At 53.9% G+C, this 12,418-nt stretch overlaps 1 protein-coding gene across 1 annotated transcript; it reads right to left on the reverse strand.

Annotated features, from left to right (window-relative positions):
• Positions 1-5,829: 5,829 nt before the first annotated feature.
• On the reverse strand, positions 5,830-8,269 carry HES1 (hes family bHLH transcription factor 1). The gene is made up of 4 exons (XM_068970668.1): positions 7,950-8,269; positions 7,714-7,809; positions 7,397-7,484; positions 5,830-6,730 (listed from the first exon to the last, which is right to left on the reverse strand). Exons 1-4 carry the CDS (start codon positions 8,055-8,057, stop codon positions 6,180-6,182), a joined length of 843 nt encoding a protein of 280 aa, XP_068826769.1. The 5' UTR covers positions 8,058-8,269; the 3' UTR covers positions 5,830-6,179.
• Between the last annotated feature and the right edge of the window lie 4,149 nt (positions 8,270-12,418).

Below are 12,418 nucleotides of genomic sequence, written 5' to 3' on the forward strand. Positions count from 1 at the left end.
TTCCAAGGAAGGTAACAAGATACCACAGCGAAGGATACTGTCTTAGTGGCAGATATGTAGGCAAATCCTGTTAGATGTAGTCTTCCTTTGATGGGTCTCACTAACACACAGGTCTCCAAGAACTCAATGTGTGGCCTATTTTCTTGCAATAGTGCAGGTACAGGGCCCATGCTTCAGGTCTGTTTCCACATCTTTAACTGCAGATGCAAATACTTGGTTGTAAAACCACCCCAGGACCTTGGTTGAGATTTGAAATGTGCCTGATAGAGTTCTTGCAGATATAGGTTCCTATAGCCCCAGTGCATGTGTCAAGCTATAGAGGCACATGGAAGCACCCCAAGGAGAGGATTACAGACCGTGGAGTTGAGGAGGCCTTCAGAGACTTCTGGTCTAAGCTTCTGCCTTGTCAGTGAGGAAATTAATGGCCAGAGACTCAGGAGGGCTTGCTCAGCATCTCATAGGCAGTGATCAACTTGGAACCAGAATTACCGAACTCCCAGTCCTTTCCTTGACCGTATTAAGATGACTCTGCACATTCAGAAGATAATAGTATTGTAAAAAAATGAATCTTGAAAATTAGCCATTTGACACTAATCTTTCTTAGGTGGAATTTGACTAGTTCTTTTATTTACCACCAGCCCTTTCTATGGTCAGAAAAATGTACACAAAGATTAATCATGATTTGGAGGCCCCAAAAATCACCCGTTATGAAGTGTTACCTTTTGGTACCACTAGTGTACACTAATCCTCTTCTATGGCATTTAACACAGAATACTTAAATTTATCTATTTATACTGGTCTGTTGGGCCTGTTAGAGCTTTATAGCTACAGAGATCATGCCTTCCTTCTTCCTTTTATTTCCATGATGCCTGGTTCAATAATTAATGCATGAGTACATGAAATTCAAGGCTTTCCCAGTGGCTCAGCAGTAAAGAATCTGCCTGTAATGCAGGAGACACTGGTTTGATCCCTGGGTTGAGAAGATCCCCACAGGAGGGCATGGCAAACCACTCTACTATTCTTGCCTGGAGAATCCCATGGACAGAGGAGCCTATAGGGCTATAGTTCATAGGGTTGCAAAGATTTGACATGCCTGAAATGACTGAGCATGCACACACATGAAATTCAGAACCTAGGGAAGAGGCAGTGGTACTTTCACATAGCTGGTGCAGTCACAAGCAGCTCCTGAAATCACTGGGCGAAAGCCAGGGCTGGCTTTCCCGTTTGGTGACCATCCCTCACTGTGGTTTGCTGCTGCTACTGCTGCTAAGTCATGTCAGTTGTGTCCGACTCTGCCCGACCCCATAGACGGCAGCCCACCAGGCTCCTCTGTCCCTGAGATTCTCCAGGCAAGAACACTGGAGTGGGTTGCCATTTCCTTCTCCAATGCATGAAAGTGAAAAGTGAAAGCGAAGTCGCTCAGTCGTGTCCGACTTTTATCGACCCCATGGACTGTAGCCTACGAGGCTCCTCTGTCCATGGGATTTCCCAGGCAAGAGTACTGCAGTGGGATGCCATTGCCTTCTCACTGTGGTTTAGGAATTGTAATAGCTGACCTACATTGAGCTTCCCTGGTGGTTCAGACGGTGAAGAATCTGCCTGCAATGTAGAACACCAGGGTTCAATCCCTGGGTTGGGAAGATCCCCTGGAGAAGGAAATGGCAATCCACTGCAGTATTCTTGCCTTGAGAATTCCACAGACATAGGAGCCTGGTGGGCTACAGTCGATGGGGTCACAAAGAGTTGGACACCAATGAGCAACTAACACACATTGGGGGCTTATGTGCCAAGCACCACTCCAAATGTTTTGCCTGCATTTACTCATTTCATCCTCACAACGCTATGAAATATCACCTGGGGAGGTACAAATACCACCTTATGGTACAAAGAAGGTGCAGAGAAGCAATTTGCCTGGACTTACAACCTCAGCATCCTGAAGCCAGATCATGTGCTTTGGCTCTAGTTTTTGGCCTCCAAGCCAATTCATATACCTGAAAATTTCAATACAACCATGGCAAACTTCCTGGAATTCCCCCAACTGGACTTACAGATTTACCTCTCTATGTTTCCCTTCCCATTCGCATCTCTTCTCTTCCTTGACCGCATCTGTCAGGTCTCCGCTTCAGGTGCCAACGCTCTGAAGACCTTACCTGGCTTACTCTCCAATCAGAATCCATCTCTCTGTTCTTAGGTGCCCTTTGTTGAAACTTTTCTGGCACGTCCCTCATCAGGCCTGGGATGAATCACTTGGATGTTTGTATATCTCCCCAGCTAAACTGAGAGCTCTGGGAGGGCAGGGGGTGGGTGGGTCTTAATGTTATCTTTTTAGCACTGGCAGGGGGCTTGCTGGGCACTCAGTAGGCGCTAGGGTTTTCGGAGATGAGAATCATTTGTTTTATGGAGTCGCGAGGTGCCGTTGGGCGGCTGTGTCTTGTCTGGGACGACGGTGTGGGCTGAGCCGCCCTGGCCCGGCCGCTCTCCCCGCCGGCCCCCACCCGCCCTGGCCTGGCTTGCCGCTTGGCAGGGCTCCGGCAGCGGCGAGGGCCTCTGCTGCCCCGACACTGGCCTCGGCCCAGTTTCCCGGCTTCTAAATGCGGCCCGGAGCTACCGGGGGGACTGGAAAAACACTGGCAGGCGGCCCCACCCCCGGGCCCGGCGGGTCGGGCGGCCGCGTTTCTGCGGCTAAGGGCCTGCTGCTTGGGAGGCGCTGGGGCCTCGGGCGGGGAAGCGGGGGAGGCGGCCGGGCGCGGGCGGCTGCCTGCCTGTCAGCGGGAGCGGGCGCGGGCTCGTGTGTCAGCGGCTCCCTCCTCCCTCTCCCCCCGCCACCGCCCGCCGGGCCTCCCGGCCTCCTGCCGCCGCCGCCGCCGCCCGCTCCCCCCGCGGCCTGGCAGGCTGCCGGCTGCACAGGCGGGGGTTCGCGCCGTTCTCACGACCTCTCAGGTTGCCTGAGCTCATCTGGGAGCTATTCATTTCCTGCCAGAAAGCAGCCGGGCCTGCTAAGCAAACCACCTTGGCCGCAGGGCCGCCGGGGCTGGCCCGGCGTGGCCGCCCCGGCCTGCTCCCCGCCCGGGCCGCGAGCCGCGGCGGCCTCCCTGGAACCCCCGGCGGCCCCGGCGGGCGCGCGGCGGGGGCAGCTTGACCGCCCATCTGGTTGCACTTAGGAGCCGGGGAGGAAGCTAGCAGCGGGTTGTTACCGGCCAAGGGGTGTGGGAAAAGTTAATTGACTTTAATGACAGGTTTCCCGGGACGGCGGTGACGATGAGGGGGTCCAACTTAACCCCTAGGTCCCCACTCCAGCAACACGTGGGGTGGAATGGGGCGCGCTGAGGGGGGGCTCCTCCCGGTCGCGGCAACTCGCTACTTAGAGAAGGCTCCCGACTCTAGACCTAGGAGAGCCAGCCACCCCTCCACCCCGCGACCGCTCCACCCCCCGCCCCGCTTCCAGTTCAGCGCCTTTCCAGCTCCGGATGCTGCCGGGCACGGCGGGGGGCCCGAGCCCGGGAGGGTCTCCATTGAGAGGCTAATGCAAGCGGCTGCAAGGCTGGCGGCCCGCATCCGGACGTGGAGATTGGAGCCGCGCCTTATCGGGAGCCACCGGCACCGCCCCGGGGCGGAGGAGAGGGGCTGCTGGGTGCGACTCAAGATTGTGTAGTTAGTTCTGGCCCGAAGGATCCTGATGTGGGCTAGACAGAAGCTTCTCCTCTCCCCCAGCTAATTACTGCAGAAAGAGCCTGGGTGCAGGAGAGTACAGGGCCTTAGAAATAAACACACTCCTTTCACGGACTTGGAAATGTCCCGGAGAAGGGAAATGACTCACCCAAAGAGATACTGTGAGCTTGACAGCAGAACCGGCATAAGAGCCTGAAAATCCCCACTGGGGCCTAGGGTCCCCCCTTTCTTTTCGTTTTGTACGGAAATGCCTCATCTACTAGTTTAAACCCAAATTTCAGGGAAAAAAGACCACTTTCAAACTACAAATTATTTTCAAAAGAACAAATGTTTACGTCTTTTAACATCGCTCCCCTCAATATCTGTGTACTTTTGATATTAATAAAAATCCTCTTTTTTCAGTTGTTCCCCTTCAGCACAGGGAAGATGAAGAGATTGAGTTTTGAGTTGATTTAATGATTGCAGTGTGTGTGTGTCAATTTTTAAGAATATAAATGCGTTTTTATAAAAATGAGATTCTGTTGTCTCCCTTATTTCTGCCAGGACGCTTCCGGTGGAGCCAGAGGACAGATTTACCAAGTGAAGCATTTGAGCTTGGGTTGTGTCATAAAAGAGCAATTGTTATTATGTCTGTGTTTAAACAGGAGAGAAATGGCAGAATATGATATGATAAAGAAGGGTGTGTGTGTATGACTATTTCTTTGGTGGGAAGGTATGTCGAGCACCTTTCACAGAGGCAAAATGAGGCAAGTAGGAGCCAAAAATTTTAAAGCATTTTTTAAACCTTTCGCTCTAGATCTGAAGCTGGATGGAAGGTATTTGAGTAGAAAACTGCTGTCTGCTAGATCATTCCAGTGATAGAGCGGCTCTCCACACTGGCCTGTGGGAAAGGCCAGCCAGGCAGGGGAGAGGTAAAGCTTTTGAAATAAGACAGAAAATCGTTGGCTTTATCTTTGTTAGGAAAGCTTCAAAGATTGATCTCTCCCGCCTCATCCTTCTCCTCCCAGAAGCCCTTCTAAGAGAAGGGGGGTGGGGGCGGTGAGAGGAGGCTGGCGGGAGGGGCCGGGCCGGGAGGAGGACTGGCCGGCGGTGCGGGAGGAGGGCGCGCCCGCCAGACCCACAGCGCGGCTGATGTGTCTGGTCTCGCAGGGCTCGTGGTTTTCATTTCCCCAACACCTGGATGCAGTCAAACACCTGGCCAAATCTGACAAAATCTGACAAGCCTTTGTGATGGGATTTGGAAGAAATTCCCTGCAGATCCTGGCACAGTTTAAAGCTGTCCGCTTTGAGTTAGGACTTGTTAAGGAGGGTTATGTGAGCTGAAACCCGAGACAACCCTTTTGCTTCTATCTGGAGCCCACATCTTGCCTGGAAATGGGGCATGACCAAGCAAAGGGGTCGCTTGCTGTTTGTATTAAAAGGGGAAGATGGCCTGTGTGCTTGCCAGGACGGCCTCCACATGCTTTCTCTATTAGAGCCAAGCACAGAAACTTATCAAAAACATATGTCTGGTGTTAATCATCTGGACTGGGGCTCCACTTGGGAGTCTAACTAGCTGTTCCTTGGCAGAAGGAATCTGTTGACCTTCTCAGCTTGCTTGAAGAGGGTGCAGAGAGGCATTTCAAACTTTTAGGTGCTGGTACAGAAAATGTCTAGCTGCAAGGATTGACTTTAATTAGAGAAAGACTCCAACACTTGAAGGCTGGAGCTGCAGCTATGAAGACTTTTTATTCGGATGCTGGTGAGATGCCCTAGGGCTCTAGTGCTGCAGGAGCCACCCTTAAATGTGCAGCGGGCACCGAGTACTGGATTAACTTCATGAACTCAGCCCCCTTCCATCTTCCTCAGAAGGAGCCAGTATGAACACCAGGACTGAATGACTTTACCCACCTGCAACTAAAAAGGGTTTTGAAATCTTTTAAGAGACTGACCACAAATTGATCAAGGAAGCCATAACAGATGGGTTCTCACAAATTAAATGGAATTTAGCTCAAGGAGCCATGGTAAAAGACTTGATGGGTTTTTTAAATGTTCTTTTAATAACAAAAGGAACCAATTCCTGAATTCTCAGATTATGTGTAATTCAAATTCTGCCAAGACCTTCATTTTTACATATTCTGAAATAATTCTAAGACATGAGCCTTCACTCTTTTTACTTTTATTATATTTTCTCAAATAAACTTCCCAAAAGGAAGATATTTTAAGAGCATTTTCAAACATCTTTGGCATCACATAAAAAAGAAATCTCGTGTAAAAAACGAAATGTCATCTGAACTTTTATCATACAAAGGCGCAATCCAATATGAACATATAAAATATATACAAATATAGTGCATGGTCAGTCACTTAATACAGCTCTCTACAAAAAAGTAACTTTAGAAATTAAAAAAAAAAATAACCACTTAATCTCAAAAGTCCTCCCTTCTCTCTCATGGTCCAAGTTCCTGTTTATCGTCCCGAGGGAAGAGAGATGGTTTGGGGAATTTAGGGGGAGGGATGGCCTGAGCCCCTCAGTTCCGCCACGGTCTCCACATGGAGTCTGCCGTGAGAGAGGGGCCGCTGGAAGGTGACACTGCGTTGGGGCCCACCGAGGTCCCGCTGTTGCTGGTGTAGACTGGGATGACTGGGCCGCTGTGAGCGAAGGCCCCATTGGGGATGAGGAAGGCAAACTGGCCGTCCGGAGCCGGCACCACCTGGAAGCCGCCGAACACCTTAGCCGCCTCTCCAGCAGGGCTGCCCAGCTTGCAGGGCGCGCCGCCGGGAGGGGGCGCCGCACCCCCGGGGATCGGCACGAGCGGCGGCGGCGGCGCGAACGGCGCGTGCTGCGGGCCGCCAGGTCCTGGCGGGGGCGGCGGCGGCGCCTGCAAGGCGGGGTGCGGCTGCCCTGGGTAGGTCATGGCGTTGATCTGGGTCATGCAGTTGGCCAGGTGGCCGAGGAGTCGGGTGCGCACCTCGGTGTTAACGCCCTCACACGTGGACAGGAAGCGGGTCACCTCGTTCATGCACTCGCTGAAGCCGGCGCGGTACTTCCCCAGCACGCTCGGGTCTGTGCTTAGCGCGGCTGCGGGCCAGAAGGAGACGGATGGGTCACCGAACGGCCCTGGCCCCGAAGCAACCGCCTCCGCCCTGGGAGGTCCTCGCGGCGCGCCTCCCTGACCACCCGCCCGCGGAACTGCCTCTGGGTAGCCGGCTGGGTTTAGAAAAACCCTCCACCTCGCCACACTAGCTTGGCGACCGACCCCGAGACGCTCCCTCTCCATTCCCTGTCGCTTCATTTAACCCGATCTGAAGCCTCAAATTTGCCTCCTCCCCACCCCCGCGCGATGTGACCTTGGATAGTGCCCTTCCCCCTCTTCTGCACCATCCGAGCCTTATTTCCCCTTATGTAGCGGGCGAGGAGGGCGTGCTAAACCAGATGACCCCAGGCTCCACGCAGCTTAAAAACCACCACGGTTCTAAATCCTTTCACCCCCCATCCGCTTCCCCCACTGCCAAGCCGCCCGCCGCCCGCCGCCCTCGCCACTACAACCTCTCTCCCTCCCTTTCCGGAACAGTAACAACTTGGAGTTGTGGCTATAAATAAGCCCCAGACCGTGGGAACGCAAGAGTGAGCCAAGGCAGTAAAATGTAGCTGAATGCCTCTCACAACCACGGGCGGAAGTCTGGAAGAAATCACCGCGGGGCGAGAGAGACGCCCGCAGAGGGGGACGCGGCGAGCCGCTCTCACCCGTCATCTGTGCCCGCTGCAGGTTCCGGAGGTGTTTCACTGTCATTTCCAGAATGTCCGCCTTCTCCAGCTTGGAATGCCGCGAACTCTGCACAGAAGAGGAGGCAGAGGAGGAAAGTGAGAGCCTCGCCAGAGGTTTCGGAATGGTGGGGGTCCGTCCCTCCCCCTGGCCACGGCGGCGACAGCCCTAGACCTCGGCTAGAGGGGCCCAGCTCTCCCGCCTCTGAGAATGCAGTGCAGGCAGGGAAGACCCCGCAGGCAAGGGGATTTCATTCTTAATACCTGGGAGAGAGAGAAAAAAAGAATTACCCACTTACATCTTTTTTAAGAGCATCCAAAATCAGTGTTTTTAGCTGGCTCAGACTTTCATTTATTCTTGCTCTTCGTCTTTTCTCCATGATAGGCTTTGATGACTGTAAAGAAAATTTTTAAAAATGAGCGCTTGAGTTCCCATGGGACCTGCCATTTCCCCCCGCGATTTTAAGGGAGAAAAGAGCCCCCAACCCCGACTTAATTTCTTGGGGGTGCAGGGAAATACAGGTACTGCCCTTACCTTTCTGTGCTCAGATGCTGTCTTTGGTTTATCCGGTGTCGTGTTGACACTGGCTGGGGTAGCAGCCACCGGGGACGAGGAGTTTTTCTCCATTATATCAGCTGGCATTTTCTTTTTCTTTTTTTAATCCCTAGAGAATTTTATTTTTGGAGTTCTTCACACACAAAAAAATTGTCTTGCTTATGTCCCTTTTACTTTATACTTTCTCAAAACTACTGAGCAAGTGCTGAGGGTTTATTATAATATCTTATGGCTACTTGGTGATCGGTAGCGCAATTCCAGGACCAAGGAGAGAGGTAGACGGGGGATTCCGCTGTTATCAGCACCAGCTCCGGATCCTGTGTGATCCCCAGGCCCTGGCGGCCTCTATATATATCTGGGACTGCACGCGAACGGCTCGTGTGAAACTTCCCAAACTTTCTTTCCCACAGTAACTTTCAGCCAATGGGAGGAGGAGACACGCGGCACCGCTCGTGGGCCGCGCCCCCCCATTGGCCGCCAGGCACAAGGCCTGGCGGCCAATGGCGCGCGCCTGAGCCCGGGGCACCAGAGGCTACAACGTCAATCAAAAGGATTTTAACCCTTTGCTACTCTCCCTGCTGGCCTTTGCTTTAGAAAGGATTTTTCCGCATTGGGTTTGCTCTAGTCTAGTTTATTTCTCTTGGGGCTTCGGCCTTTGCTCTTTATTTCCTTTCATATGTAATAGAGCTGCTTTGCCAGTAATAAGTTCATTTGAAATATATATTTTTAAAGGTTTAGAAGGACAGGGATTAAAGGTTATAAATGCAGTGGTTACAACGGGGGAATGTGTGTAAGGGTGTGAGTTACGAAAAGATCTAAGTGATTTCCCTCTCAGACTCCGCACGTTCGGGGGAGGAGGGGGGTGAAAGTTGACCGTGCAAAATAGGGCAAAAAATTTTCCTTTTGCATGCAGAAAAGGAAAATGTGCCTCCATCTTATATTTGCAGATTTTTCAGAGCAAGGTGGTTTTCGATCCCCGCACCCCTCCCCCGGTCCGTCCCTCATTTTTCCTCTGGAGTTGGGGGCCTCGGACCCCGCGCTTCCCCAGGAAACAATCAGAATAATTTCCAACTGAGCAGAAAGGAAATGGAATTTCAAATGAAAGGTTAACAAGGGGGACTTTGATGGCAATGCCTCAAGGACGCACGCACGTCCTTGCCAACTTTTCTCTTTCCACCCGCCCCCTCTTGGTTCTGCAGCGCGCCGAGGCGGCCTGCCGAGCGGCAGCCTCTCCCTCCTTCCCGCCCCGCGGGCGGCCAGGGCAGCCTCGGCACCCGGCGCGCGCGGGCCCTTTAAGAGCTACACCAGCCGAGCTGCAGTTTGACATCAGCCGGCCGGCGAGGGCGCGCCTGGAGCCGGAGCACGTGCCAGGATGTTTTATTGCCGCCGCGACTGCGGCCGGGCTGGGAGGATGTGTGTGTGTGTGCGTGCGTGCGTGTGTGAGTGTGTGCGCGCGCCCCGGGGGCAGGGAGGCGGGGGGCGGCGGCGGGCGGCGGAGCGCGGGGGCTGGTTCCTGGTCCCCGGGAGAAGCCAAGAAGGTAAATAGCAGCTGCTGTGCTCGAGCCTGGGAAAACCCCGCCCCCTGCGCCTGGCCTGGGCTCATTGGCGCGCGCTGCGTGTGGGGTGTGTGTGTGTGTGTCCCCGGGCCGCCCCCCCTCCTCCGGCCCCCGCCGGGCCTGGAATCCGAGGGGGCGGCGGGCTGGGAGCCTAGCCCAGGCGCTGACCAACCGCCCCCACCCCAACTACCCCCGGGCCAAGGTCAGCCCTTCCGGGCGGGGAGCGCACGCCCTGGGGTGGAGAGTGGGGAATTATTCCAACCCCCCCTCCACCCCTGATTTCGGGCTTGAGGTTTTTAACTCCGCCGAAAGCCTCACTTGCAACAGCCCGGGGGAGGGGTGGGGACCTTCTTGTTTGCTCCCTGCCCTGGCCCTCCCTCCCCCCGCGGGCCCCCGGCGCCCGCCGTGGTCACGAGATGCCTGACCGCACTTAGGAAGCGGCCGGGTCAGCCTCCTGCCTCCGCTCGGCGGCTGCGGTTAAAGCGGCTTCGCGCCGCCCGCCTTCTCTCCGAGTCCAGGGAGGCCGGGCAGCTCCCCCTCGCTGCACCCGGGAGGCCGCCGGCGGGCGGCCGGGAAGAGGCGGGCGGCGCGGGCGGCTGCGTGCTGCCGGCTGGCCGGGCCGCGCGCCGGGAGGAGCCGCCGCCGCCGCCGCCGCCGGGTGCCACGTGGCGGGCGCCGGGCCGGGAGCGCCAGGGCTCTGGCGGCGGCCTCCCTGGGGGATTTGCCGCGCAGGGCGGGCGACGCGCACTGTCCCGGCCGGCCGCCGTCGCCCCCGCCGCCTCCCTCCCGCTCGCCCGCCTGCCCGGGTCGCCAGCCCCCGCGCCCCCACCCCTTCCGCCCTTCCCGCCGCCCAGGAGCTCGGGGAGCTGCTCGGGCGGCTCGGGGCAGCCCAGGAGCCGAGCGCGTCTTGTTTGATGTCGGCCCCCACCCCACCCCCTCCCAGTCCTCCAGGCTTAGAGGCCGCCGGAGGCCTGGCACACATTTCTCAGTCACTTCATTCCTTCCTTCCTCTGAGCTCCCCACTGAGATAATGTTGTAAATGATTTCACCAGATCTGGTCCCGGATGAGATTCAGTGGTTCCTGGCTCTGGGTGACCTTGGGCAAGCCCCTCTCTTCCTTTCATTACAGGACGCATGCTCTGTGCCAGACACAGTGTTAAACCCTGGGATAACCACGAGAGATACAGTGGCAGCCTGCAAGGAACTGACGGTCAACTCTGGAGGCAGACAGATTTTCTGATTGATGACAGAAGCATTCCTCTATTACTATTCTTTTCTCTTAGAGCTTGGGTGATGGCCCAAGAGAACAGGAGAACCTAAAAGAAACGCTGAACCGCTTCTGTAGGGGCAACACTATTGCTCGTCTATATGGGGGAGAGGGACAGGGATGAATATAATAATAGTTCTTGTCCACAGGAAGCCTAGGGCAGAGAGATACTGTACTTTTACGTGCAGCTGACATCTGCCTATTTTCCCATATACTCCTTTGGTAGATCCTAGGCTCAAGAGAGACAGTTATGGGTCTAGATAAAAGTAAAATGCTGTGAAGGTTTAGGATAATTGATTGACTCATAAATTGGGGTATCCTGAAAAACTTCCTGGAGGAGGTGGCCTGTGCTTTGTATATTGAAAAATAGGTAGGATTGGGGCACTGGAGATGTGGTGAGTCATGGGGCTGGAAAGGATGACAGTACCTATGGCATCAACAGCCTAGGCTTTGAAACTTGAGGTCTTTACTCAAGGAACACGGTCTGGAGCCCAGGCTGTGTGACAGGCAAGAGTGTAAGAAGCCACTGGAGGAGGAGGCTTGAGTCCATTAAACATCTTGCTAAAGACTTACCTTTACACAACGGAGAGCTGTGAAATGCTCTTGAGCAGAAAAGGGACATCAAAGTTCTCCTTTAGGAAGATGGTTCTGGCAAAAGAATGGAGAGTGGTTTGCAAAGTTTGAAGGCAGAGGGCCCAGTTAGGAGGTTCAGGCAGTAAAGGAGGTAGGTTCCTAGGTAACAAGTGTAGACTGATACCTGGAAGCACCTGCCTAGAACCAGCTCACCTGGGTGTTGACTGCACGTTGTCCAGTGATCCAAGTTTTGCAGAAACCTGCTACCCTTTGCTGCATTGTTCCCCCACAACCTGGAATCTAACCAAGAAATCATTGTGACTGGGACCTTATTTACCTTCCAAGCCTCATTTTCATCTTCCAGAATAGCCCTCAAGTCTGCAGCCAAATCTGTACCTCATTGCAGGCTGAGTTTACTTACTCTCACCCCTTGGGTTCCTCTCTGGGATTTGTGTTTGTGTGTGTGTGTTCTTAACACACTGCAGAGTGGGCTGTGTCCCACCGCATTCTGAAGAAATGATGAACAATGCCTCTTTTGTTGACCTGCAACCTGGGCCAGTGGGGTAGGGCTTTTCTTTCTTATTTTAAGCAGATGGAAAAGTGGTGATGACAGAAAACTGTCTGTTGCTTTTGAAAAAGTGGAGTTTCCCTGTGTGTTTGACATCTTCTTGGTGAAAGGTGATGAGCCTGTGAAGTTACCTGGCTTTCTGCTATGCAAACTTTTCAAGCTTCTTAAAATGCTTCTGCTCAGCATCTGACTTTTTAAAAACTGCGTAAATACTCTGACCCAGATTCTTCCAAGGAAAGAAAATCTTCCTTGGGAAGCTTATTAACCCTTTCTGGCTTCCCTCCAGATCTATGAGAGCCAGTGACTTCCTCTATTAAACTCTTCTATGACATTGAATGCTGTCTGCTCTTGGGCCCTAATTAACCAGGTATACCACCCACTGTTCCTTCCAGCCTAAAAACCCTTTTTTCTCTCCCATTTCTGTCTTCTCCTTGGGATTTGGCACCCTGAAGCTACGTGGAGAATGTTGAACATAGTCAAGTTA

This window comes from Capricornis sumatraensis, chromosome 1 (genome assembly GCF_032405125.1).
Source record: "Capricornis sumatraensis isolate serow.1 chromosome 1, serow.2, whole genome shotgun sequence".
Classification (NCBI taxonomy): Eukaryota; Metazoa; Chordata; class Mammalia; order Artiodactyla; family Bovidae; genus Capricornis; species Capricornis sumatraensis.

Coding starts and splice junctions, on each gene's coding strand:
- HES1 (XM_068970668.1), bottom strand. CDS start 8,057: ATGCCAGCTGATATAATGGAGAAAAACTCCTCGTCCCCGGTGGCTGCT. Junction 7,810..7,949: donor CAGCATCTGAGCACAGAAAG/GTAAGGGCAGTA, acceptor TTTTCTTTACAG/TCATCAAAGCCTATCATGGA. Junction 7,485..7,713: donor TGGATGCTCTTAAAAAAGAT/GTAAGTGGGTAA, acceptor TCTTCTGTGCAG/AGTTCGCGGCATTCCAAGCT.